The sequence below is a fragment of the Phascolarctos cinereus genome, unplaced genomic scaffold (genome assembly GCF_003287225.1).
Source record: "Phascolarctos cinereus isolate Bilbo 61053 unplaced genomic scaffold, phaCin_HiC Scaffold_726;HRSCAF=1367, whole genome shotgun sequence".
Taxonomy (NCBI): Eukaryota; Metazoa; Chordata; class Mammalia; order Diprotodontia; family Phascolarctidae; genus Phascolarctos; species Phascolarctos cinereus.
Window position 1 is genome coordinate 176,169,980 of NW_027556098.1, and position 24,985 is coordinate 176,194,964.

Below are 24,985 nucleotides of genomic sequence, written 5' to 3' on the forward strand. Positions count from 1 at the left end.
TAGGAACTACAGAATATGAATGTAAAGTAGTAAGTCTTAAGGTATTTAGTGTATATGAAATCACTTGGTATTATGTTGTTATTTCCACAAGCCACATATAAAAATCATTGATTTAATGAATACTTGAAAAAAATAAATTATCTTCCTACATTATCATTTTGAAATTTTACTTTCCACATTATACTGCTTCTACTTCATTTCAAACTCTTAACCACTTTTAGCCTGAGTGATTATACTAACCTCCCAGCCTTCATACCAACAAACTCTCTTTCTCTTCTCTAATCTTATTTTATTTTTTATTTTAGACAAATACTAAAAGTTAAACACATAATAAAAAAAGAAAAAGAAACATATTATAAACTTAAATGTTAAACCTAAATATAAAATAAGAAAAGAAGAAAATGTTATGTGCACAGCAGAAAGTAGGAGAGGCTTCAGAATATATAGCAGTAACTTTCCATTTCAAGAAAGCCTAGATATTAAATACTGCACATTATATTGAAAGCTATCCATCTTTTCTTTTCTTCCTTGTAGGTTTTCTTTTGTTCTCTGCTGTACACTTTTTACTTTGTTCTTTTTTTCCCCACTTTCTCCCTACTTTGATCTATCTTTTGCCAGAAGAATTGTCCTAATGCACATGTATGACAGCACAACTTCCTGTTCAAAGACTTTCAGGCATTTCCTATTGCTTATGCTACAAAATAAAAATATTTTAGCCTAGCATTATGCTAACTGGTCTTCTGCTACAAATCTACCCTCCCAATTTTATTTCACATTATTCCCCTTTGTGTACTCTATATTTTTAAATATGTTGTCTTCTGCATCCACAGTCATGTGGGCTGACGTGCCCCTTCCTCATGTCTGCCTTCCAGAATATTTCATCTTCTGTGACACATGGAATTAATGTTATTATTAATGCCTAAATTTAGTAGATGCTTTATAAATGCTGCATTGAGTCATGTTGTTTCTCTGTTCAGAAATATTTAATGGTTCCCTATTCCCTATAAAATAGCCTCAGTTTAACATTTATAGCCCTACTAAGATTGTCTCCACTATACATTTTCAACCTTATCTTCTATTCATGGTACAGTGGAAAGAGCTGTGAACTTGGCATCAGAAGATCTAGGTTTGGCTTGAGCCCATACCCCATTATTTCCCCCTCAAACAAATGGGACCCAAATTCTCTTGGGCCAAGTGGCAAAGGTCTTGACTCCTGAAACTGCTTCCTGCTGGCGGGGGGTATAGAGATCCCCTTGAAGGGGGGGTCCAAAAGAGAGGGTTGACTGGAGCACAGACTGCATCGAGAGGACGATGAGGGGACATTGGCTGTTACCTGCTGTTTACTGCCAGCTGTAGATGAGTGCCTGTAGTCTGGAAGACACAAATCTGACAGAAAAGACTGCAGGGCCCAGATATAGGGAGAAGTAAAAGTGTAAGAGCCCCATTAAAATCATTTACATTTGACCTGTTACTTTTTCTAAAGTTTAAGTAACACTTTTGCGGGTAGGAATTTTCCACCTCTGGGTTTAATAGTTACACAAAGGAATTTGCCAAGAGACTGACTTTCACTTCAGTTATCACTGAAATTTTCCTCCCCAAACCAAACTGAAGATGTTTCTTATTAATTTCAGTTTTTTGGGGGTATTGAATGACTACACATTCAGGTCAAAATAGCAAGATCTCACACACTTGTGTTGTGCTTGTATCTTTTGCTGTCTATTTGCTCTGACTATAGAAATTTGCCAACCTTGCTGTATGAGATCCACCTCATAGCCAGACTCAGGAATAGCCAGGTGGGTAACATTCCTTTTCAAAGGAACATAATAGGGAAACTGAGCCAGGAGATCCCATCTTAGACTGAGGCTAAAATTGTCCTCTCAACTTTTCCCAAAGTTGACTTCTCACCAGTATCACATTCTGTCTGAGTAGCTTGTGGCATTTCTCTCAGATGGTGAATTATTGATAATCTATGGATTATTATGATCCATAAGACAATTCAAAATAAAATAATTTATGGTGCCATGAGCTTTTATCTCAAACGGTGTTTCACTAATTGCAGCTTAAGGGGAAAAAAATCCAGGATTGACGTCTCAAATTTAGATTTGTCCTGGTGTAAAAAGCCAGTCATCAGAGATTGTTTCTGTATAGTTGCAAATTCTTGGCAAGTTATAACCCAAACAAACTTTTTGGCAAGTTTACACATTAAGACAATAACTAACAATAGCCAAATTGTTTTTAGCAGTAACCAAATTATGAAGTTGCTTGACGTAACTGATACAAAAAGTTCACCAATTTGAAACTTAAAACAAACCCATTACCAATCAGGTGACTTCAGTTTTGTTAAATGCATTTCTAAATTACTTTATGCAGAGAATCAGCATCTCATCATTAACAGTTAAAACTACAACTTTAAAAGAGTGTGCTTACTGAAGTTTGGAGGCTAGCTTCTTTACCTTGACCCATTCCCCTTCCCTCTCTCCCTACGGCCACTGGGGTAGAGGTAGGGGTGGGGGGGGGGTGAGCAGGATGTGCTGAACCTGAGTGATGCTTCCAGGGAAAGGTTACCCTCAGGGCCATTGCCAGTGGGGCCTGTGCTGTAGCTACTGCTCTCCCCTCCTTCCTTTCACCAGGTGTGGGAGGGTGAATTTGAAGGTGAGGGGGGAAGTATGAAACTTTCTTCTCCTATGAGAGGGGTTAACAAAGACACCTTCTTGACTCTAGGGAAGGGAATGGGAGAAGGGAGTGACAAGGGTTGTAAGGAGGTGTGATCACAAGAACCTCTAGAATCTGCTAAGATGTTTTTAGCTGTTCTAATTTTTCCCTGTATCCTCCATGAAGGAGGATCCAGGGGTGTAGAGGGAAGAGAGTAAGTAAGCCTCAAGGAACCAAAAAGCACCTGCAGTTTTCCCCAGTTCCCTAGCACAGAGAGAATTGGCAGAATTGAGCATATGCTTCCAGATAGGGTGTCTGTCCTTGTCTTCTATGCTATGGAAGGTGTGCTCAGGTCCATGGCCTTGAACCAAACCAGTGGACTGAGCCTGAGAACGTCAGGCTGAGTTCAAGACAGCCTCGCAACTATCTGCCCAAAAGGCACCTCCAAGCCTTCCTAGGTGCTTGGAGTGCAACCCCAACTGCAGGGCACGAAAGAGATTGGGGAGAGGGGAGAGGCTTACATACCTTCTAGTCCTGGCTGGAGAAGAGCTTGGGATTAGGCAGTTTTTGTTGGTCAGGGAACCATATGTTGAGGTTTAGGGGTGCTGGGACCCCAAAATCACAACATGTGGGTTCTGCCTTAATGAATTCAACCCAAGCCTTCTTTCAGCCAAAGACAAGGTTTATTAGAACATCCGCTATATTGTCCAGACTATTAAGGAATCAGAACACTGTGAACTACTGGCTAGATTATGAGAATCTGAGCCTTGGCTAGACCTTTGCCCCTTACCCCAAAAGAATTTGGTTCCTATTTGTTTGAGGGGGGAATGATGGGGTACGGGCCCAAGCTGAGACCTTTGGCTCTCACTCCAAAAAAATTTGGGTCCTGCTTATCTATGAGCCCTAAAAAAGCCTTGGACTGCCTTTGAATTCTCTTACTTGATCAAGGAAGTCTCTAGCCTGAGGCTATAATCCTATCAACTGGCCTTTCCTTAATAGCCTAAGCCTAATCTCCAGTTCTGTGTTACCCCTCCACTTCCTACCCTTGATCCTGCCTAGACCCCTCCTGTAGTCACCCCAGCTTACTGGCCATTCCCATCAAGATACTCCTTCTCCCAAACCCCTCCTCCAGTCACCACAAATTGCTTGGCCACTCCTAGATCCCTCTCACAGTCTTTCTGTATATAAAGTCCCTGTGGCCTCTGTTAAGGTGCTGAGATTCTTAAAATCTAGCTGAGGCTCAGATTCTTACAATCTATCCAGTAGCTCACAAATGTTGTGATTCCTTAAGAGTCTGGCCAATGTGTCAGATCTTTAACAAACCTTGTTTTTGGGAGAGAGAGAGAGAGAGAGAGAGAGAGAGAGAGAGAGAGAGAGAGAGAGAGAGAGAGAGAGAGAGAGAGGGAGGGAGGGAGGGAGGGAGGGAGGGAGGGAGAGAGAGAGAGAGAGAGAGAGAGAGAGAGAGACAGAGAGAGAGAGAGAGAGAGAGAGACAGAGACAGAGACAGAGACAGAGACAGAGACAGAAAGAAAGAAAATGAACTCAGCCCTGCCATCGAACTGTGTGAACGTGGTCAAGTTAACCTCATTCCTCTGTTTCCTCATCTGTAAAAGGGGGGTTTGATTAGATGACTTGAATGGAACTGTAGATACAGTCCTCTGAGCCTAACTAATCTTCTTGATATTCCTTAAATTTACCTTGAGCTTTCCCTCTTTCACATCTTTGAATATGTTGTTTCTTCTGCCCAAAATGTTCCCCCCACCCCCCCATTTCTTCTTGTAGCAAGTCTACTTGTCTGTAAAGGCCCAGTTCAAATATGTTTGCTTTCATGGAACATTATCCAGTCAACACGCAATCATCCTTATTACCATTAACAGCAACAAGTATTTATTAAGTACATGTTATGTACCAAGCACTGGGGATACATAGGCAGAAAATTGGTCCTTGCTTTCAAGGAGCTCACGTTCCAATAAGGAAGACAACATAAAATAACTATATACATGCCACACATATCTATGTATATGCATAAAAATACACACACGCATATACATACATACATACATACATACATACATACACAGTGTAAATGGGAGATAATCTCGGAGGAAAGGTACTAGCAGTGGAGGTGCTAGGGAGGGAGGGGAAGGAAGAGACTTAATGTAAAAGGTGAAATTTGAACCAAGTCTTTGAAGGAAGCTGGGAGGTAGAAATGAGGAAGGGGAGCATGTGAGGCATGAGGAAAAGGCAATGAATTGGGAAGTGAGGTATGTGTGGAACCAGGCCCATGTGGATGGATTCTAGAATGTATGTAGGGGGAGTAAAGTGTAAGAAGCCTGAACAAGTAGGAAGAGGCCAGTTTGTGAAGTACATTAAAAGCTAAAAAATAGGATCAAACATATTTGATCCTAGAAATAATAGGGCCACTAGAAATTATTGAATGGAGGGTGACAGTCAGTCTTGCTTTAGGAAGGTCATTTTGACAGCTGAGCAGAGGATAGGTTTGATTTGGGAGAGACTTGAGGTAGGGAGCTTCGTGCATTGAAACAGGCCATTGCAGTAGTCTGGGCAGGAAACAGGGAGAGCCTCCACCAGAGTGGTAGCTATGTGAGTGGAGTGAAGGAGGCACAATCAAGATGTGAAGATAAAAACAGCAAGATTTGGCAACAGCTTGAATATGTAGAGTGAGTGTGAGAATCAAAGATTATGCCAAGGTTACAGACCTGGGTCACTGGGAGGATGGTAGTAGTAAGTTGTGAGTAGTAAGGAAGTTTGAAAGAGTGGACAGATTTTGGTGAAAGATAATAATTTCAGTTTTGGACACATCAGATTTAAGTTGTCTGTCTGAGATGTCCCAGAGGCAGTCGGTAATGTGAGACTGGGGCTTAGGGCCGGATCTGCCTACAGATCCTAATTGAGGAGTTGATGAGATCATCAAGTAAGATAGTATACTATCTTAACAAGAAAACAAAGACAAGACAAGAGGGTTCAGAATGGAACCTTGGGAGATAGCCACAGTTACTGGTTGTGACTTGGATAAAAATACAGTGGAAGAGACTGAAAAGGTGTGATCAGAAAGGTAGCAGAAGAACCAAAAGAAAGCAGTGTTGCAAAACTCCTGAAGAGGAGAGAACATCCAGGAGAAGTGAGTGATTGACAATGTCAAAGCTTTCAGAATGGTTAAGAAGGATGAGGATTGAGAAAAGACTTAGATTTGGCAAGTAAGATCATTGGTAACTTTGGAGAGCAGTTTCAGTTGAATGATGAGATTGGATGCTAGACTACAGAGGTTTTAGAAGAGCTAGAGAAGAAGTGGAGACAGTGATTGTAGGTGTGTTTTTCAAAGAGTTTAGCTATGGAAGGGGAGGGATGTAATAGTTAATGGGGATGCACCATCAAGTTTGTTTTTTAAAGGATTAAGGAAGCATAGATGTGTTCTGTAGGCAACAGGGAAGTGGCCAGTAGTACATAGTGAGAGGATAGAGATGAGAGGGCAATCTGTAGGAGAAGATGGGGTGGAATGCGATCACTTGTTGTAGAGAGGTTTGCTTTGGCTAGGAGAAAAACCACCTCTTCACATGAAATGGTGTGAAGGGGGTGTGGGAGGAGACATATGAGTGATATGAAATTAGGAAGAGGGTAGAAGAGAGAACTCTTCAGCAAACGATCTCAGTTTTTTCAGTGATGTATGAGGCATGAGGGAAGGGGGTACCTTGAGAGGTTTGAGGAAGTGTGAAACTGATGAGTAGCTGAGTGACTGATTTAGGAGTTATAAAAGGATTTCCTTGCTGAAGTTAAGTCAGTTGAGATTAAATAGCAATTATTTAATAGACCCAATCAGAACTGAGCTGGAGTGTGTGTGTGTGTGTGTGTGTGTGTGTGTGTGTGTGTGTGTGTGTGTGTGTGTCGCGCTCGAGTGCTTTCTCCAGCTCTCTTCAGCGTCATGTGAATAGGACTGAAGGCAGTGGATTGTGGGATTGAGGTTTAGCAAGTTATAATCAGTAATAGAATAAAGGTTCAGATTAGTGATGTATAACATTGGATTATTTCACTAAGCAGTTAAACAGATAGGGAAGAGGAGAGTGTGGTCAGAAGTCATGACATTATAGAATCTTAGAGTCACAAAGAGACCAAAGAAGTCGTCTAGTCCAGCGCTTCTTAAACTGTGGGTTGTGACCCCATATGGGGTCATGAAAAATTTGGCAACAGGAAAAAGTTTCTAAATGCGTAATGACCAAAAATTAATTAAAAATCAAATGCATAATGAATCCAACGTGTTTCTGGCGGTGCTTGCCAGTATTGCATCATGTAACTTCATTGCAGCCTTGGTTCTGAACACAAAACATACACACTTTGCATTGCGTATTCCCTCAGACCAAGCAACACCAAGGACACAGCCAAAACTCTGAAAAGGGATCATGAGTGGAAGAAGTTTAAGAAGCCCTGATTGTAGTCCAACTCCTTCCTGAAACATGAATCCCCTCTAGAGTATATATGATAGATAGTCATCTTTCAGGACCTCTGATGAATAGGAGTATACTATCTCTATTCCATTTTTAGACCTCTACAAAATAGGAATCTCTTCCTTTTCTAAACCAAATATGCATTGCTGTAATTTATAGATTTTAGTTCTATATCTGTTTTCTAGGACCAAGCAGGTAAAGGCAGATCTGTCTTCTTTTTTTTGGGGGGGGGTGGAGTGGTGTCTTTTTTTTTTTAAGGCAATTGGAATTAAGTGGCTTGCCTACAGTCGCACAGCTAGTAAGTGTCAAGTGTTTGGTCAGAGGCCGAATTTGAACTTGGGTCCTCCTGACTTCAGGGCCTGTGCTGTATCCACTGCGCCACCTAGCTGCCCCCGATCTGTCTTCTTCTTGATAACCTTTAAGATACTTGAGGGTTCATTCAGCCATCTCTCTCTGTTACCCTCCCCTTCCCCACCAAATCTTCTCGAGTTCTTTCAATCAGTCCTCATATGGTATGATTCTCTTCTTTTATTCTTGACACCATGCCTTTAATTTTTCATCCCTTGTTCCATATATGGCATGACTTCAGGCTCCTCACGAGCTTATCTCTTTCTTTTGATTTACAGTGCCTTGAAGTAGACCTATATCTGTTCTTAAGATGTAGTCTGATTAGGTAGACTACAATGAAAATATTAACATCTCTTTTCTAAGCTGCTTTTAATTCAACATAATATTGCATTACTTTTTTTCTAACTTCCACATCATATTGTTGACTCGTTGATCTTGAAATCTGCTACAAAGTCGTTTGTCTTTTTTCATGTAAATACCCTTCTAACTCTGTCACTTTCCCCTCTCCCCCTCCAATCTCATACTTGGGTAGTTATTTTTTAAAATATGAGTGCAAAACTTTTATTTTTATTATGTTTCTTTTTTTTTATAGTTATGAGTCATTTCTCTAAGTTGTCAGTCTTTTTAGTTTTCTTGCACTTTTGAATTTTCAGTTCTCATTATTTATACTACTCATGGTATTTGCCTTATGTTGATAGTAACTTAAATACCCTGATGGAGCTGTGATATCATTGATTTGGAAGTTCCCTCCAGCAATATATGTTACAACCCAGTCATTAATGTTCATCCTATGTGACTCTTATCCATGTTCTTCGTAAGTTTACCACAGGGAGTGGTAAGGCCTTTATCACTTTATTCTGTTTTGCATGGGTACCAGTGAAGCAATCAATAAATCGGTAATTAGTAAGTGCCTACTATGTGCTAAGCACTGTTCTAAGCACTGGGAATGCAAAAAAAAAAAAGCGGGGGGGGGGGGGGGAGGCGACGGCTGGCAAAAGATAGTTGTTGCCCTCTAGGAGCTTACAATACAGTAGGGGAGACAACATGCAAACAAATACAAAGCAAGTCTTACATAGGATAAATAGGAAATAATGAATAGAGGGAAGGGATTAAAATTAAGAGGTATCAGGGAAGGCTTCCAGTAAAAGATAGGATTTTAGTTGGGACTTAAAGGAAGCTTGGAGGTCTGTAAGCAGAGCAGAGAAGGGACAGTATTCCGGGCATGAAGGACAGCCAGAAAGAATGACTGGAGCAAAGAGACCAGGGTATCTTGTTTATGGAACAGCCTGGAGACCAGGGTCCCTGGATCAAAGATTATATGCTGATGAATAAGATGTAAGAATACTGGAAAGGTGGGAGGAGGCTAGGTTATGAAAGGGCTTTGAATGCTAAACAGAGGATTTTGTATTTGCTCGTGCAGGCAGTAGGGAGGCACTAGAGGTTATTGAATAGGAGAAATGACATGATCAGACCTGCTCTTTAGGAAAATCATTGAGGTGGGGAGAATCTTGAGGCAGGCAGACCCATTCACAGGCTATTGCAGTACTCCAGGTGTGAGGTGATGAGAGCCTGCACCAAAGTGGTGGCAATGTCAGAGAGAAGGGGTATTCTTGAGAGATGTTGCAAAGGTGACATCAGGAGGGTAACAACTTGCATATAAGGGATGAAAGATAGTGAGGAATCTAGGATGACTCCTGGTTGAGAGACTGGGGGATGGTGTTGCCCTCTGTTGTTGTTTGTCCTTTGTTCTCCATGAGGACCATGATATCAGGGAGGTGATGCCATGACATGCAAGTGAATTGGATTTAAGTGAGGGAGGGCTGTGCAAAATCACCAGCCTCACTTTCTCCTCAGGAACCATTTGGATCCAGTGGCAAGATATAGATTAGGACAACAGGAGATGGCCCTTGATGCAGTGGGAGACCTTGGTCTTTTTTTTTTTTTTTAGGTAGTTGAGGTTAAGTGACTTGCCCAGGGTCACACAGGTAGTAAGTGTCAAGTGTTTGTTCTGAGGCTGGATTTGAACTTAGGTCCTCCTGACTGCAGGGCCAGTGCTCCATCCACTTCACCACCTAGCTGCCCCTGAGACCTTGGTGTTTTTAAGCTTTTTTAAGGAAAGATAGAGGTTCAGTTTTGGATGTGGGGAGTTTAAAATTTCTCTGGACTCCCACTGAAAGGGGGTTGGAGATATGAGATTAGAAGTCAGGAGAGAGATTGAGGCTGGAAAGGCAGATTTTAGATCATCAGCATAGAAATGGTAATTAGATACATGGGAGTTGATGAAATTACCAATTGAAGTAGTGTAGAGGGAGAAGGGAAAAGGGCCCAGGAGAGAACCATGAGGGTGTGCTCTGGAGGAGGATCCAACAAAGGAGAAAGAGGAGTGGTCAGAGAGGTAGGAGGAAAACAAGGAGCGTGGTGTCCCAGAGAGAAGGGAGCATCAAAGAGGAGAGAGAGAAATGAAGTGTCAGAGGCTGCAGAGAAGTCAAGGAAAATGAGGATTGAGAAAAGGTCATTGGATTTAGCAACTAAGAGATCATTAGTAACTTTGGAGAGGGCACTCAGAATTTCTGCCATTCTGCTTCTTATTGTAATTATATATGTTATCTATCCTTTGAGTTTGCCAATGCTTTGGAAGTTGAGGTTATATTTTTTTTTAATCTTCATATGCTTTACAACACCTTTAAAAAGTGCCTTCCACACAGTTCCTCAGTAAATGTTTGAATGAATTGGATGCTTATCCATATAGTGTATTTTTATTCCAGGAATGCAAGATACCTTCTCAAGTAGTATATCTGAAGGCAGGCTCATCTAAATGTGCTAAGTTTGTAATTAATGCCACAAAAGTCATACAAATACAAAATTAATATAACATTGAGATAAATAGTTCAACCTTTCTGAGCCTCAGCCTCTTGACCTATAAAATGAGAAGGTTAGATGATCTGAGCCCTTTCCATCTTTTAGATTCTAAAATTCTAAATTATTTGGTGATTTGGATTATTTTTGCTACTCTTTGCCTCTCCTGTCACATTGTTTGAAAATGTTCTCCAGAAAAAAAAAGAAAGTATTTTCCAGTTTATAATTAAAATCTTCCTTTAAACTGTTCTTCCCACTTAGGTAAACTTAACAGCTCCTATTATTCATTCTTTGCATCTAGCCAGTGCCTCAGGGTTGTGTTATGAGGAGTATTGCTTACAAACTGGCTATGTGGTAGCACTTTGTGGTGGATGATATTGTTTAATTTTAGCAGGGTTCAGAAAATACCTAGAAGAAGCTAGATCCAGACATCTTAAGTAGAACCATTTTTTTAGCTACGTATATGTTTAGAGTGTACTATAATTTTAAAGACCTTCTTGAGCTAGATTTATCATTTTTTTCCTGAAACAGCCAATTATTATTTTTAATAGCGGCCAAAGCTTAGGTGTACTAATGGTGTTACATATAGGTAAGATAAGAGGTCATTATCACTTTTTGTCTTCTCTGTGTGGTATGCAAGGTCAACCATGTTTTCTTTACTGCATTGAAATTTCCATTAGAGTCTACATCTAAGAGTTGATTTCAGACCCAAGGTGGGAAATGAATTATGCTTATCTTCCATAGAAAAGAGGTATGATTGTCATAATAAATCACAATATATATCAATCAGATTCATTCACAACTCACTTTTAATTTAAAAAAAAAAGAATATTAGAAATTGCCATTTAAAATACAGTTCAACACAACACACATTTATTAAGCACTCACTATGTGACAGGTACTATGCTAAGTGCTGAGAGTAACAAACCAAAAGAAGGGTAGTCCCTACCCTCAAGGAGTTTATAATATAATAAGGAAAGACAATACTCAAAAGGAAACTAAAAAGGGGGCAGAGTGCAGCCTCTCTGTGTATATCTGGGGAAGAGGGGTATGCTGTTCTGTGCATTTCAAACCTAAGAGAGCTGCTGATAGAAAGTGGAGAATTACCTGGAAAGTTCAGATCCCAGCCTTCTGTAAAGGAAAGCTTTGGAAGGAGTTTAGTACTCTACCCTCCAGCCCTCCCATCAGAGAGCAGAAGAACCTAAGGGAGTTGGGAAGTTGTTTAAAAAGGATTCCAAGTGGTATTAAACATGTCAGGACACAAGGATACTTATTTATCTTAGCTTGGTTAGTAATTGCTAAAAAATATTTTGGTGGTCTCTGTTAAATGATTTGCTGATATTGAATTAGCCTCAAATGAATGGGTTACCATAGAATGGATCATTTACCAATACTAGAACTTCAGTGAGTCAATTAATGAGGCAAATGATGATAGGAGACCTAGTTTCTGTAGTTCATGTGTTGACACTTTGTCAGCTGAAGTGGATATACAATTAAGTAAATACTGGCGAAATTTTCAAATGCTCAAATAGCAACAACTTTAGCTGAGAATCTTACTTATTCTTCCTCCTTCCAAGTTATCTGTTGCCCTGAATATTAGACCCCTCACTATACAGGCCATACCCCTAAAATGAGAGATCTACAAAAGGAAAAAAAAAACATGTAGGTACCCAATGAACCGTAATGACAATTATTTTATTTAAGCCACCTCTGATTACTTTAAAACAGTATTAAAGTATGGTAGGATTCTTGGGTTAATCTAAAATGCAAAGGTAAAATTTGGTGTTTGGATAAAGTTTCTTAACCAAAATGGGATAAAAAAGAAGAGAAAAGAGCATTAATTAGCCACTTGATTGATTAAGACTTGCAGGTTTAGAACATTTGAAAGAATTAGAGTATGATTTCCACATACTTTTAACTACCATATATCAAAGGAGACAGCTTGGTATAGTGGAAAGATGATGGAACTTGGGATCAGGATAACTGAGACTCAGCTCTTGTTACTAACAAGATCTGTGGACTTGAGAAAGCTCCTTAAGCTCTTAGGACCTATTTTCTCAACCATTTTGTGGGAGATTAGGACTGTCATCTCTTCAGTTTTAAGTACTATGACTGCCATAATGAATTCAATCACACTGATGTGAGGAAAGCTACCTGAAGGCACAGTGAATGGATTATAAGAGTACAAAATCTTAGGTTTCATCTGATAGTGTGGTCCAATGCTGAGTACAATGCCTTGAAAATAATAGGAGCACAATAAAAATGTATTTTCCTCCTTTCTCTTCCCCATTCCTGGCCCTGCTCCTTCCTCCCATTCTTCTTCCTCTGTGTTCCCTTGTCCTATAGTGTGAAATAACAAAGATTTAGTAGCCAAGAGTGTAGTAAAATATAGGGCTCTGTCTCCAAAGAAGGCTTCTGGAGGATTCTCTGGCAAACGGAAGAGGGTTAGGTCAGTCTTCTAGTTGATTTTCTCCCTGGCGAAGTGATCCATGTTTTGAAATATTTGAGGGCTTCTATTTGAGGTTACCTAAGCCAAGTCTTTTAGGCCTGAGAGTGACTTTACTTCTCTTTCCAGGTTCTCCCTTAATTCTAGTGCCTTCTCTCTACTGATTATCTTCATTTAATTCTGTATGTATCTTGTCTGTACATAGTTTTTTCATTTTGTCTCCACCATTAGATTATGAGCTCTTTGAGAGCAGGGACTATTTTTTGCCTTTCTCTTTATCTCCAGCACTTAGCATAGCGCCTGGCACTGAGGAGTCTGTTAATAAATGCTTACTGACTGAAATATTAACAACTGGTTCTTTATATATTATTCTTTCCCAGGACACTCAATCAAACATTGGGAGTCCCTTAATTCGCACAGCACCTCAGATCATTGGAGCAGAGGATGATGACTTTGGCACTGAACATGAACAGGTGATGTTTTTCCTAAAGCAGGAACTATCAGTTTTTAAGATATTGCCCAGTTTGTTAACAAAAACTAACACCAGTCTGGGGCCGTGAAACAGCAGTTTCCAGGATTTGATGCTAAATTTTCAAGTTGACAGTCTCTTGGGTGAATTGCTGTTTTTATCCTTAAACTTCTCTGATGTTTAGCTCTGATGTTAAAGCTTATATGACTTTGAGGCTCTGAATACATTCGGTAATTATCCATTAGAATTTTTTTCTTTTGAAAAGTCTTTAAAAAAAAAAAGTAAGCTCAAGCTTGTCCTTATCTTGCCTACCCTCTTGTTGCCTCTTTCCTTACACCTAAATCTCCCAAAATTTGAGTTGATATAGGATAATTATAATGATGGTATTATCTTAATTATGTGATTCATACAATGAATAGCAAAGAAACTTAGTGATAGTTTAATAAAAACACATATGTTCACTCTCCATTTTCTAAGCTAATAGTCTCCAAACTTTTTTGATCACATACCCCTTAGCAAGATATTTTTTTGAGGATAGAGCACCGGCCCTGACGTCAGGAGGACCTGAGTTCAAATCTGGCCTCAGACCAAACACTTGACATTTACTAGCTATGTGACTCTGGGCAAGTCACATAACCCCAGCTGCCAAAAAACAAAAACAAAACCAAACAAAAAAAGATTTTTTTTTGAGTTTACTCTTCCAAAATATTTTTGTTTATTGGCTATATATTTACTTATTTATAAATTACATTCGGATAGTTCTGTATTAGTAATTAATACATCTTGAAACTTACACAGAAATAAAAATTAAGAATAAGATGAAGAGAAATAATATTTGACCTAAGAATCAGTAGAGACCTACTGAAGTTTTAGTATATAGGGGAGTGACACTGTCAGATCTGCGCTTTGGAAAAACGCTTTGGCAGCTTCATGGAGGATGAATTGGAGAACAGAGAGATTTGAGGCAGGGAGACTAGTTAGGAAGCTATTGCAATAGTTTAAGCAATGAAAGACTAAGCTGGTATGGTGCCTATGTGAATAAAGAGAAGGGGACAGATATGAGAGATGTTGTGGTGGTAAAAACAACATAATTTAGCGACTGATTAGCTGTATGAGATGAGGGAGAGGAAGCATCAGGGGTGACACCAAGTACGCACACGAGCACGCGCACACACACACACGTATTTGTGTATATCCGGGAGTAATCTGCATTGAGATGATTTAAACTAATGGGAGCTGATGAAGTCTCTAAGTGAGAGAGTATGCAGAATGAAGAGAGGAGAGCCATATTAGTGCCTTTGGGCACACCCAAAGTTTGGGATGTGAAGAGTATTCAGACTGGAAAAGAACCAAGAAATGTCGGCACAACACAAAGAGGAGAGAATAAGCAAGTGTCAGATGCCACAGAGAGGTTAAGAAGGCTGAGAAAAAAAGGCCATCAAATGTGGCAGTTAGATTCCTGGTAACTTTGAAGAGAGCAGTTTCAACTGAATTGAGGAGTCAAGGATAAGGAGGCAGTTGAGAAACTGAAAGGCTTAGTGGTATCCTTGACTGACATAGGGATGTTCTCAAGAGATTGGGATTTTGGGGAAAAATAATGTAATTGCAACCCCTCCATGCCTGCTCAGCCTATACCACTCAGTCTTTTTCACCAAAAAATGAGATGTGCTGGTGGAGGCTTATTCATAGGCCATTGTCCAGGATGTGGGGCTGAGCGTAAGGAACAAGAAATTTTTCCTGTGTATAATTATAAAGAGTATTTGAGAGGTTCTTACCAAAGTTGGCTAGTAGTGGGAGGAGGTGGAGTTGGAGTAAATACTGGAGGTAGAATAGGATAGATGTGCTGGAGACAAGCCACCAGTTGTCAATGGAGGATGAGATACAGCTCATCTTCCCATTCTCCAACTGGTTGATCGCTCATACTTTATGGTTCAAGGAGTGGCCCCTACTTTGGTAATCTCTGCTCTAAGTTACCCTTATTTGGCATCTAAAACTCAACATGCCCTGAATAGAATTCATTATCTTTTCCCCCAAATCCACCTTTCTTCCTCGTTTCTATTGAGGGCACCATCATTCTTCTACTTGCCCACGTCATTAGCTTCATCATAGTCCTCATTGCTTCATTCTCCCTTAATCCACATACGTACCTAGTTAGTTGTCTTGTCTTACTGTTTCTGTCTCCACAATATCTCTTGCATATATTCTTTTCTTTCTACACAAATGGCCACTTTGCCAGTTCAAGTCTCCAACACCTCTCTCATTGCTGTTACCCTGCTGATTGGTCTGTTTCCCTCTTCAATCTATTCCATGCACAGCTGCCAAAGTGATTTGGGACTCTCCTAATGTCTTCCTGTTATCTCAAATACAAACTTTGCCATTAAAAATAATCCTTCTTAACTTGGCTTTATCCTACCTTTCCAGTCTTATTCCATATCATCCCTCTTTGTGCATTGTAGGGTACAGCCAGACTATGTTTCTTGTTGTTTCTCATATAAGACATTCCATCACCTGTCTCAGTACCTTTGCACAGACTGTCTTTCATACCAGGAATACCTTCTCTCTTTACCTCCACCTCTTAGAATCCTTAGTTTTCTTCAAAACGTAGTACAGATGTGAGGCCTTTCATGAATTCCCTAGTGACTAGTGCCTTCTTTCACCTTCTGTTACCTTGTATTTATTTAATATATATTTTAAATATAATTATATAGGTATATGTTATCTCCCTACTTTGTGAGCTTTCAAAGGCAGGGACGGTTTCACTTCTGTCTTTGTATCACTAGTGCATCATCATCATCATCATCATCATCATCATCATCATCATCACTAGCATTTATGCTTTAAAATTTACAAAACACTCATTTTATCCTCAAAAAGCAAAAACAAAACCCCCTTCAACAAAACAAAAACTCTTGGAAGTAGGTGCTGTTATTGTCAGAGACAGAGGTTAAATTACTTGCTAGGGTCACACAGTCTGAGACTGACTTTGAACTTAGGTCTTCCTGACTCTAGGTCCAGTGCTCTTTTCATTGCATCACTTTAATAAGTGGTTATTGACTGATTGTCCAAAAGGTAAAGAAATCCATTGCTGAGTTAAAAGACTTATAATAACTTTGTTGTTCAGTCATTTTTCATTTGTGTCCAACTCTTTGTGACCCTGTTTGGAGTTTTCTTGGCAAAGATAGTGGAGTGGTTTGCCATTTCTTTCTTCAGCTCATTTTACAGATGAGGAAACTGAGTCAAACAGGGTTAAGTGACTTGTCCAGGGTCACCCAGCTAGGAAGTGTCTGAGGCCAGATTTGAACTCAGGAAGATGAGTTTTCTTGACCCCATGCCCAGCACTCTGTCCACTTTGTAGGATAGCTATTATTTAGTACAGGAAGAAGGGCCACATTTTTACTTCCTACATTATTGAAGCCAAGCTATCTAATCTAGTTCATTCCTTCACCATCAAAGATCCATTCTGTCTACCCTGAAATGTTGACAGATCTCCAGAGAGAAAGACCCTATAGTTTATTTTGCTTATGAATTCTTATAATTACTCTTAACAGTCTTGAATTTTCTCTTCCTTCTACCCAGTTAAAAAATACAACACACACACACAATAATAAATCTCTCAATGTAACTATTCCTATTTACAGATTAATGGACAATGCAGCTGCTTCCAAAGTATTGAACTTCTGAGATCCCGCCCTGCTCACCTAGCTGTGTTCTTACACCATGTGGTTTCACAGTTCGACCCTGCAACATTGGTGAAACATCATTGTTTGACATATTATTGTTGTTTACAAGTAAACTTTAGTGCACTCAAAGCTTAAAATTCAAGTGTTCACATTTACACAAGAGTTAAAGGTGGGAGGGGGGTCAGGTGGGAAATGGAGAAATGGGGAAGAATTCTTGCCCATGAAATTCAGATTCTTCCTGTTCACCTGACATAGCAGGACAAATCTAAAGATAAATAAAATCACAATGAAGCTCCTTTCAGAGTGGTGGCAACTTGGTAATAATATTTCTTAAAATAACTTATCAAGTTTTATGACTATTCTTTGAGGAAATGAACAGATTGAATACGTGATGACCTCTCACTTTCTCTCTTTGTTGTTTTTTTCCTCTGTTACAGCTCTGTTATCTTTATTCAGACTTGTACAAACAGACCAACTCCAAGGAAACTCGGCGCATCTTCCTTGAGTTTCACCAGTTCTTCCTGGACCGAGCCGCAGTGAGTTGCCAATTTAAAGTTTTCATCTTTAATTCACCAACTATTTATTAAGCACTTACCATATGCTTAATTGTGTTATGTGCTGTGTGAGATAAAAAGACAAGGAAACAAAGTCCTTGTCTTCAAAAAATTTACAATCTAGTAGTTGACATGTATACAGATAAATATGATATAAATTAGGATGTGATACATGCCTAAAAGGAGTACAAAAATGAAGCAACATCAGTTAGAGATTTCCTCATTTCCTTTTGGGGAATATATTTCTAAGTTAATGTGTAATTAGATGTTTGTTGAAGTAAAACATATATACATGTACACAAGTGTGTGTTTTGGAGTGTGTATTCATATGTTTATATGTGTATATGTACGCAGTCTTTGTAATACTTGCCTAATTACATTCTAAATGAAGTGTTTGGCACATAATAAATATTTTTTAAAATTAAAATGCTTATGGAAAAATGTCACTCATAATGAGTTAGTGATTTTTCCCACAACAAAATATTAGCATTTTAACCTATTTTAGGGCAAGATATTAGGGAATTAGCAATTAGCAAATTTGGAAAGACCTTGTATATATTGCTATTATCAAAACTACTCATTTTTCTTAAGTAAAATATCTTATTTTCAATAAAATTGTTAATTGTGTTCAGATTTCCCAAGTATATTTGTATTTCATGTATTTTCATTTTATACTAGCAACTCAGGATAAGTCATCAATGCTGGCTTTAAAAAAATTTTTAAAATAAGTTTTTATTGATGTATTCTGTTTTGTATGTCATCATACTTATCCCTAGTAAACCCTCCCCCTTCTGTCTCCCAGAAAGCCATCTCACAAAACATAATATTACTATTGGCTCTTAAGCTAACATTGTCCTTCATGTTATGAATTTGGTATAACGCAGTGGTTTTACCTGCTTTAGATAATGCTTACTTATAAATAAATGGGAATTTAAAATAAACATACATCTAAACACTTTAAGAAATGGTGATTTGTTATATTATCTAATTCAATCAAATGAAAGTGTTGAAACTCAATTTTTAAGAACTTCCATGTTACATTTCTTGCTGAAATATTAGAAGTCTCTCACTATGTTCTGTACCCTTTTGTTAAGTTACTAGAACTACAACCTGCAACTCTTGTGATTTATTACTCAGTCTTAGAGCTATAGACCTTTTTGGAAGCTTTTTAACTAAAGTGGTTATTATATATAAATCAGATGTTTTATAGATCCTTGAACATCCTTGGAGGGAGAATACCAAATAAAGCGTAGCTAAAAGCACCTATTGTACAACCCATTCATTATTTTAATTCAATAAGGCATAATTGCAGAAAGTTAAGCAGAGGTGGTATGACTCTAAAAATACTACATTTATATCTAGTACTTCCTCAGGTGAAAAGTACTGTAAACTTACATAGCAAAATGACTATGAGAGTTCACTGTGTTTAACTAGAAAAAGCATCTCTGATTTTGTTCCTCCAAATTATGAGTTTCATATTAGGTTTTAAAAAATATGTGATGATGTATACTTCCATGCTTCAAACTCAACATGATTTCATTCTCATGAGTACTTTTGCTGATCAAAGCATATCGCTCTCCTTTATAGAATGTCGTCTTGATTAGCTGTCATCAAAAATATTCCTCACCTAGTAGCCATAATCTGGAGATTATGTGTCTAAACTTAATCTGGTTCTTAGATGGTTTGCCGTCTGGACCCACACCAAAAGCCTTTCCTGCTGCATAGGAACTGCCAGGACTTGAATCCTGATGGCATAGTCTTTGAGAACTCAGGTGCATCTCTACATGCTGATGAGATAACTGAGAGGACCTTGATAATATATAAATTGTATTAATTTTCCCGTATTGCTCCAAATAAGCAGTCGATTAATTGTACTACCGGTAAACTTATGTGAAATTTACTTCATTTTTTCACTTTGGAAATTTATTTAGGAATAATCAGTTAAGTTACTTAGTAAACATTTTTTAAGTGCTTATTCTGTGCCTAGGCACTGGGCTAACTGCTGGGGCTATAAATATGAAAAAGAAAGATAGTCTGTGCTGTCAAGGATCTTACAATCTAATGAGGGCAAGGCAATGCACAAAATGAAACTGAAAAGCAAGAGGGTGGGAATTGGGGTAGGGTGGGGTGATGAAGTCCGAAAAGGTGTAAGTTAGTGGGAAATGAAGAGGTGGCTGGCCTGGGAGCCCTGTTTAAATGGTGGCTTTGGGAGAAACACTTTACTCTGCTCTCTAGCCCTCAGATCAGTGGGGTAGAGGGTACTGAGAATATCAATAAGGTGTGAGTTGATGCAGTCTCAGAGAATGATGAATTTTCTGATAATTAGAACTGGATAGGATGCAAAATTTTTATATTGTAGTGAAATTATTTGGCTCCTTTCTTTTGAAGCATTAGTTCTATGAACTTAGATAGCAAAATGGCTAGGAGGACACCCTAACCAAACATAGTGTTTGTTATAAGTACCCAGAAAACATCTCTGATTCAAAACCCTCAAAATGAGTTTTTTTCCTAAAGGAAACTCTCTGATGGGTCAAATATAAAAACATTCTAGATATAACAGATTTGGATAAGTAGGGATGTAGTCAACGAGATTGTAAATACTAAAGTGGATTTACAATCTCATTAGTGTGGGTACTTTTTCTGGTGATAAAGACAGACATTCCGCTTGTGAAAGACATCCCACACCTAATCCTGTTGCAGCTTTTTGTCCATGGCAGCCAACACATGCTCCATAGATAGCCCACCTGGGGTACTAGACTCCTTTTTCTTGGTATTTTAACATTATGTGCATAACAGTGTTAGAACTTAAGCTATTCTGTTATTCTTAAGCCTTGAGAAGAAAGTAATATAGTATTTGCAATAAGCATAGATCAGTGTGTATGTTTATAATTCAGTAAATATTGATCAAGTGTTATGTATACCATGCTAAGCACTAAGGGGTTCATAGAATCTAGACTGTATCACTGATGTGTGTTTATGCACACATACATATTTACTGAAAGATACACAGTGCTGTTTCTTAGCTTTTTTTCTCTCCCCCCCCCTTTTTTTTTAAAGCACTTGAAGGTTTCTGTTCCAGATGAAATATCTCTAGACCTGGGTAAGTAAGTCTCAAAGAATAAGACATATACAGCAACTAGGTGATGCAGCAGATAGAGCACTGCATCTGGAGTTAGCAAGACCTAATTTAAAATATGGCCTCAGACACTTAAAGTTTTGTGAATCTGGGTAAGTTATTTAAACCTTTGCCTGCCTCAGTTTTCTCATCTGTAAAATGAAGATGATAATAGCATCTACCTCCCAGGGTTGTTGTGAGGATCAAATTAGATAATATTTGTAAAGTGCTTTGCAAATCTTAAATTTTATATATATAGCTGTTGTTGTGGTTGTTTTTGAGAGATTTCTAAGTAATCTCTTTACAAGGTCATGTCAAGTGGATTTATTTAACTTGAAGGAAAGATATAATAGCTAATCACCAGATTTGTTTCAGAGGTTCAGACCTAGAGCTGAAAAGCTATGAGGCAAAGATAAAGTCTTTAATAAATATTTTAGGTTGTACTTAATATGAGAGGTAATATTGATCTTTTTTGTCAGCTGATGTATATTGACTCACAGGTAATGCAGCTAATTCCTTTCTTATTTTCCTTTAGAAAAAAGAAGGCCAGAACTTATACCTGAAGATTTGCACCGACATTATGTCCAAACTATGCAAGATAAAGTCTATCCTGAAGTTCAGAAGCACTTGGAAGACTTTAGGTCTGTATGTTGGCAGATTATAATTAATTTTATCATTAGAGATTATTTTAGGTAGAGGGAGACTTTAAAATCACTGCACCCTGGCTTTAGGGGCATGGTTCAAACCAATCTTGAACATCTAGGTCCTCTGTCTGTGAGTGGAGAAGAAGTGACATACATGGTCCATTCTGCCAGTTGCTTGCAGTTGTTGATCTCTGTGTTTTGTGTGTAAGAAATGTATCCCTTTGGGGGCATAAGATCTGTGTTCTGATATATGATTGTCTTCAGAGTTTCTTCCCCCAGCACCCTAGGTGATATTAGATTAACTATATGGCATTTTCCCCAGAGTTAGAAACTGTTAGCTAGAGGGACACACAGTCCAAACATCACCGAAGGGAGATACTTCTTCTCTAGTGTCCTTCTGTAGCATTCATCTCATTCTCTTCAGGCAGAAACGTAGTATGGGGCTAACCTTAGCTGAAAGTGAACTGACCAAACTTGATGCAGAGCGAGACCGTGACCGGGTAACCCTGGAGAAAGAACGGGCATGTGCAGAGCAGATCATTGCCAAAATTGAAGAAGTGTTGTAAGTAATAGAGTGTTATAAAATGGAGATTGTTTTTATCACAATATAAAAAAGACTGATTGAAAGAATCAGCATAAGAAAGAAAAATATACATATGTATGAAATGTTAGTGATTTCCTGCCCTGATATTCTGAGAATTTTTGTTAAATGAGTAAAAACTTTTTTTCCCCAAATCAAATGTTTATTATCTATTGGATGCCTAGAATAAAGCGTGCATAATTGATGAAATAAAGGTGAAAAGATTTTAGCCCCACTGTGGATTAGACTGTCTCTGGCACCAAATTCTTTGTACTAAGAATTTAGTGCCATGGCTTTGGCATCTACTGTCTTGAGTTTTAAGTATCAAAGTTAAGTGATGAAAAGATAATTTATTAAATTTTAATTTATTGTTTCTAAACTTTCTTGTTTGTAGGATGACAGCTCAAGCTGTTGAAGAAGACAAGAGGTAATATTTCTTGCATTTTCAGTGGAGTAGTAAGAAAAACACTCCCCAATCCTATTTTGTGATTCATTCTTTGTGATTTATAAGTAATATAACAGTCTCCCTCTAGTGGTATATATACATTAACAAAGAGACTTCCTAGTCTCTTCATGAATGGAATTTTTTTCTCTTTGTAGCTATAGATTATAGTTTATGCTTCACTTGTTGCCTTAGGCATATTGCCCATAGGCCTAAAAAGTCACTGATGCCTTTATCCTGTTCACCTTTCCTTATCAAAAGTAACAGTTAAGTTAATCTTTTCTCTTCTAGTTCAACAATGCAGTATGTGATCCTCATGTACATGAAGCATTTGGGAGTCAGAGTAAAAGAGCCTCGGAATTTGGAGCATAAGCGAGGTCGCATTGGGTTTCTGCCAAAAATCAAGGTACAAGTGGTGTAAAGGGGGCTTCTGCACTTCTTCGTGGATCCCCACCTTTTATTTGTATTGGTTTAATTTTCCTCATTGTGTGTTTATATTATCAGCATCCTCCCTTTCCCCCCTCCAAGATTTTTCATTGGCTATGTACATTATTCTGTGAGAATACTCTCCAGCAGATTTTGTCTTCTGTATCCTTATCTTAATTTCTCAAGTTTATGTTTCTCCATTCAGCTCATCCTTTACCTGCCCTACTTTTTTCATTTCCCCTAAAATTTGATGTGTTATCAAGCCTCCTTCTGTCTTTTGAAATAGTCCTTTAAGGTATTTCTGTTCTATGTGGTATTTTACCTTTGATGCTGACATATTCTTCTATTTGGCTCTTAATATGTTGATTAATTTTCTACTTCTATGTCTAGCTTCTAGATTCAGAGCCTGTTTTTAATGGTATTCTGCACTATTGTTTGTGTAGTATTATTATTATTATTATTATACTCTTGAAAACTATAAAAGTGGTTTGATTTAAATTGTTGGCCCTATAGACAGAAGTAGACTCAGATGGCAGTATGAGTAAATATCATGGATTGAAATAGACATCATCTCTTAGACAGTAAAGACTTTGCTTTTCACCAGTGGAACATGTTCTTATCTACACAGTAATGTTGTCTTTTGTATAGAAGAGGCAGCATAGGGGAAGTAGGAAGGAACACTGGATTTGGAGTTAGGAAACCTTAGATTCCGATTCAGTCTCTCTGTGACCTGGGGGAAGGCATTTACCTCTGTGGGCTACTCATCCAGTCTTTTCATCTGTAAAAGAAAGTTTGATGAGATAATCTGAAAGTTGCTTTCTGACTCCACATTTCCGTGATTCTAAGATATTACTAACTTTCCATCAGTAGGACATGTACTTAGAGCTGTCTGTCTAATAGTGTTGATAGAGTGATTGAATTCATGTTGATTCATACATATTTTCTTGCCTAGTGCTCTTGAGATCAGTAGCATGTATTTGGAAGATAACTTTGGATGGAATAAATGACCTCCCATTTACATTATCTTATATGTACTTAGTTGTTTGCATATTGTCTCCTCGATTAAAATGTGAGCTCATTGAGAGTGAGGACCATGTTTTTACTTTTCTTTGTATTCCTAGCATTTAGCACACTGTATGGCACACAATAAGCTCTTAATAGTAAGTCTTTTTGACTGCCTGTTACTGGAAAAGGCACTTATTAAATACTTACTACGTGGTAGGCACTGCTAAAGCATTGAAATTTCAAATACAAAAGACAGATAATCCCTACCATCAAAGAGCCTTATATTCTAACAACATATGGAATGAAACAAATCTGTTATATCAAAAGATCAGCTCTATGATGTGGCTTCATTAGTACCATTGTAATCGACTCATTTAATCATAAGTAGATTTTTCTACATTACTCCCATGGTATATTTAAATGCTTTACTCTTAAGTTTAAGTAAATAATAAGTTAATGTATGCAAGCCTTTATATTCATTTTAATTTTTACCCAGCTTTTAAGAATATATTTTTATTTTCAAGGAACAAGAGAAAACTGATAATAAAAAATGTCATATGTCTTTTAATTCTTTGATTGTTTGTTGACTATAGCAAAGTATAAAGAAAGATAGGGAAGGTGAAGAAAAAGTGAAGAGAAGAGGATTCCCAAACATTTTAGGACCCCCAAGGAGGCCAAGCCGTCATGACAACAGTGCAAGTATGTTGGTTTTGAAAGTGCTCCATTCTCCATTGTTTGCTGGTTAGCGGATGTTTATTTTGTTAGGATGAGTTATTAGAGAGGAGTTAAAAGTGAGACCAATCCAAATAACATATATAGGTAAATGTGAAACCACTTGAGACATTTTTTGCATATAGATTTCCATTCCTTCCTGGGGGTTTAGATAATATGTGATATTTTCACTCATTTTCACTTTTATTGAGGAAATACTTCCTTGAACTAGCAAAAATCAGAATTTCACTCAGTGACCTCCCTGATTTCTAATTAGTTTCTGTCTGTTCAGTTGGCAGAGCCATGGAACTACAAAAACAGCGCCATCCCAAGCACTTATCCACACCCTCTTCAGTGAGTCCTGAACCTCAGGACTCTGCTAAATTGCGCCAGAGTGGGATCTCCAGTGATGTAGCAGATGTTATATATATGCCTGCTAATCCCATGTCTTCTTTGACTTCAGGGACTAGTGCCTCCCAAGAGGGAGGAAAAGAGAATGAAATGGGTAAGTTGATAGAGCAGCATGTTTGAGAATCTTAGTTGGTAAGAAACCATTTCTGTCAGGTTATATATAATTACTTAGTTTGGATCTTTTGT

At 38.2% G+C, this 24,985-nt stretch overlaps 1 protein-coding gene across 4 annotated transcripts in view; it reads left to right on the forward strand.

The window, feature by feature from the left end:
• The window catches only part of ARHGEF12 (Rho guanine nucleotide exchange factor 12), a 171,266-nt gene that overhangs the window by 116,338 nt on the left and 29,943 nt on the right, over positions 1–24,985 (forward strand). For 3 of the 4 annotated variants that reach the window (XM_078146896.1, XM_020984849.2, XM_020984850.2), the window contains 10 exons: positions 13,143–13,235; positions 16,870–16,980; positions 17,349–17,447; positions 20,523–20,565; positions 21,116–21,221; positions 21,649–21,786; positions 22,199–22,231; positions 22,538–22,652; positions 24,271–24,376; positions 24,681–24,893. In XM_078146896.1, the coding sequence (XP_078003022.1) occupies positions 13,143–13,235; positions 16,870–16,980; positions 17,349–17,447; positions 20,523–20,565; positions 21,116–21,221; positions 21,649–21,786; positions 22,199–22,231; positions 22,538–22,652; positions 24,271–24,376; positions 24,681–24,893 (1,057 nt within the window). The remainder of the gene's footprint in view (positions 1–13,142; positions 13,236–16,869; positions 16,981–17,348; positions 17,448–20,522; positions 20,566–21,115; positions 21,222–21,648; positions 21,787–22,198; positions 22,232–22,537; positions 22,653–24,270; positions 24,377–24,680; positions 24,894–24,985) is intronic. The other variant, XM_078146897.1, reaches the window with a different exon arrangement.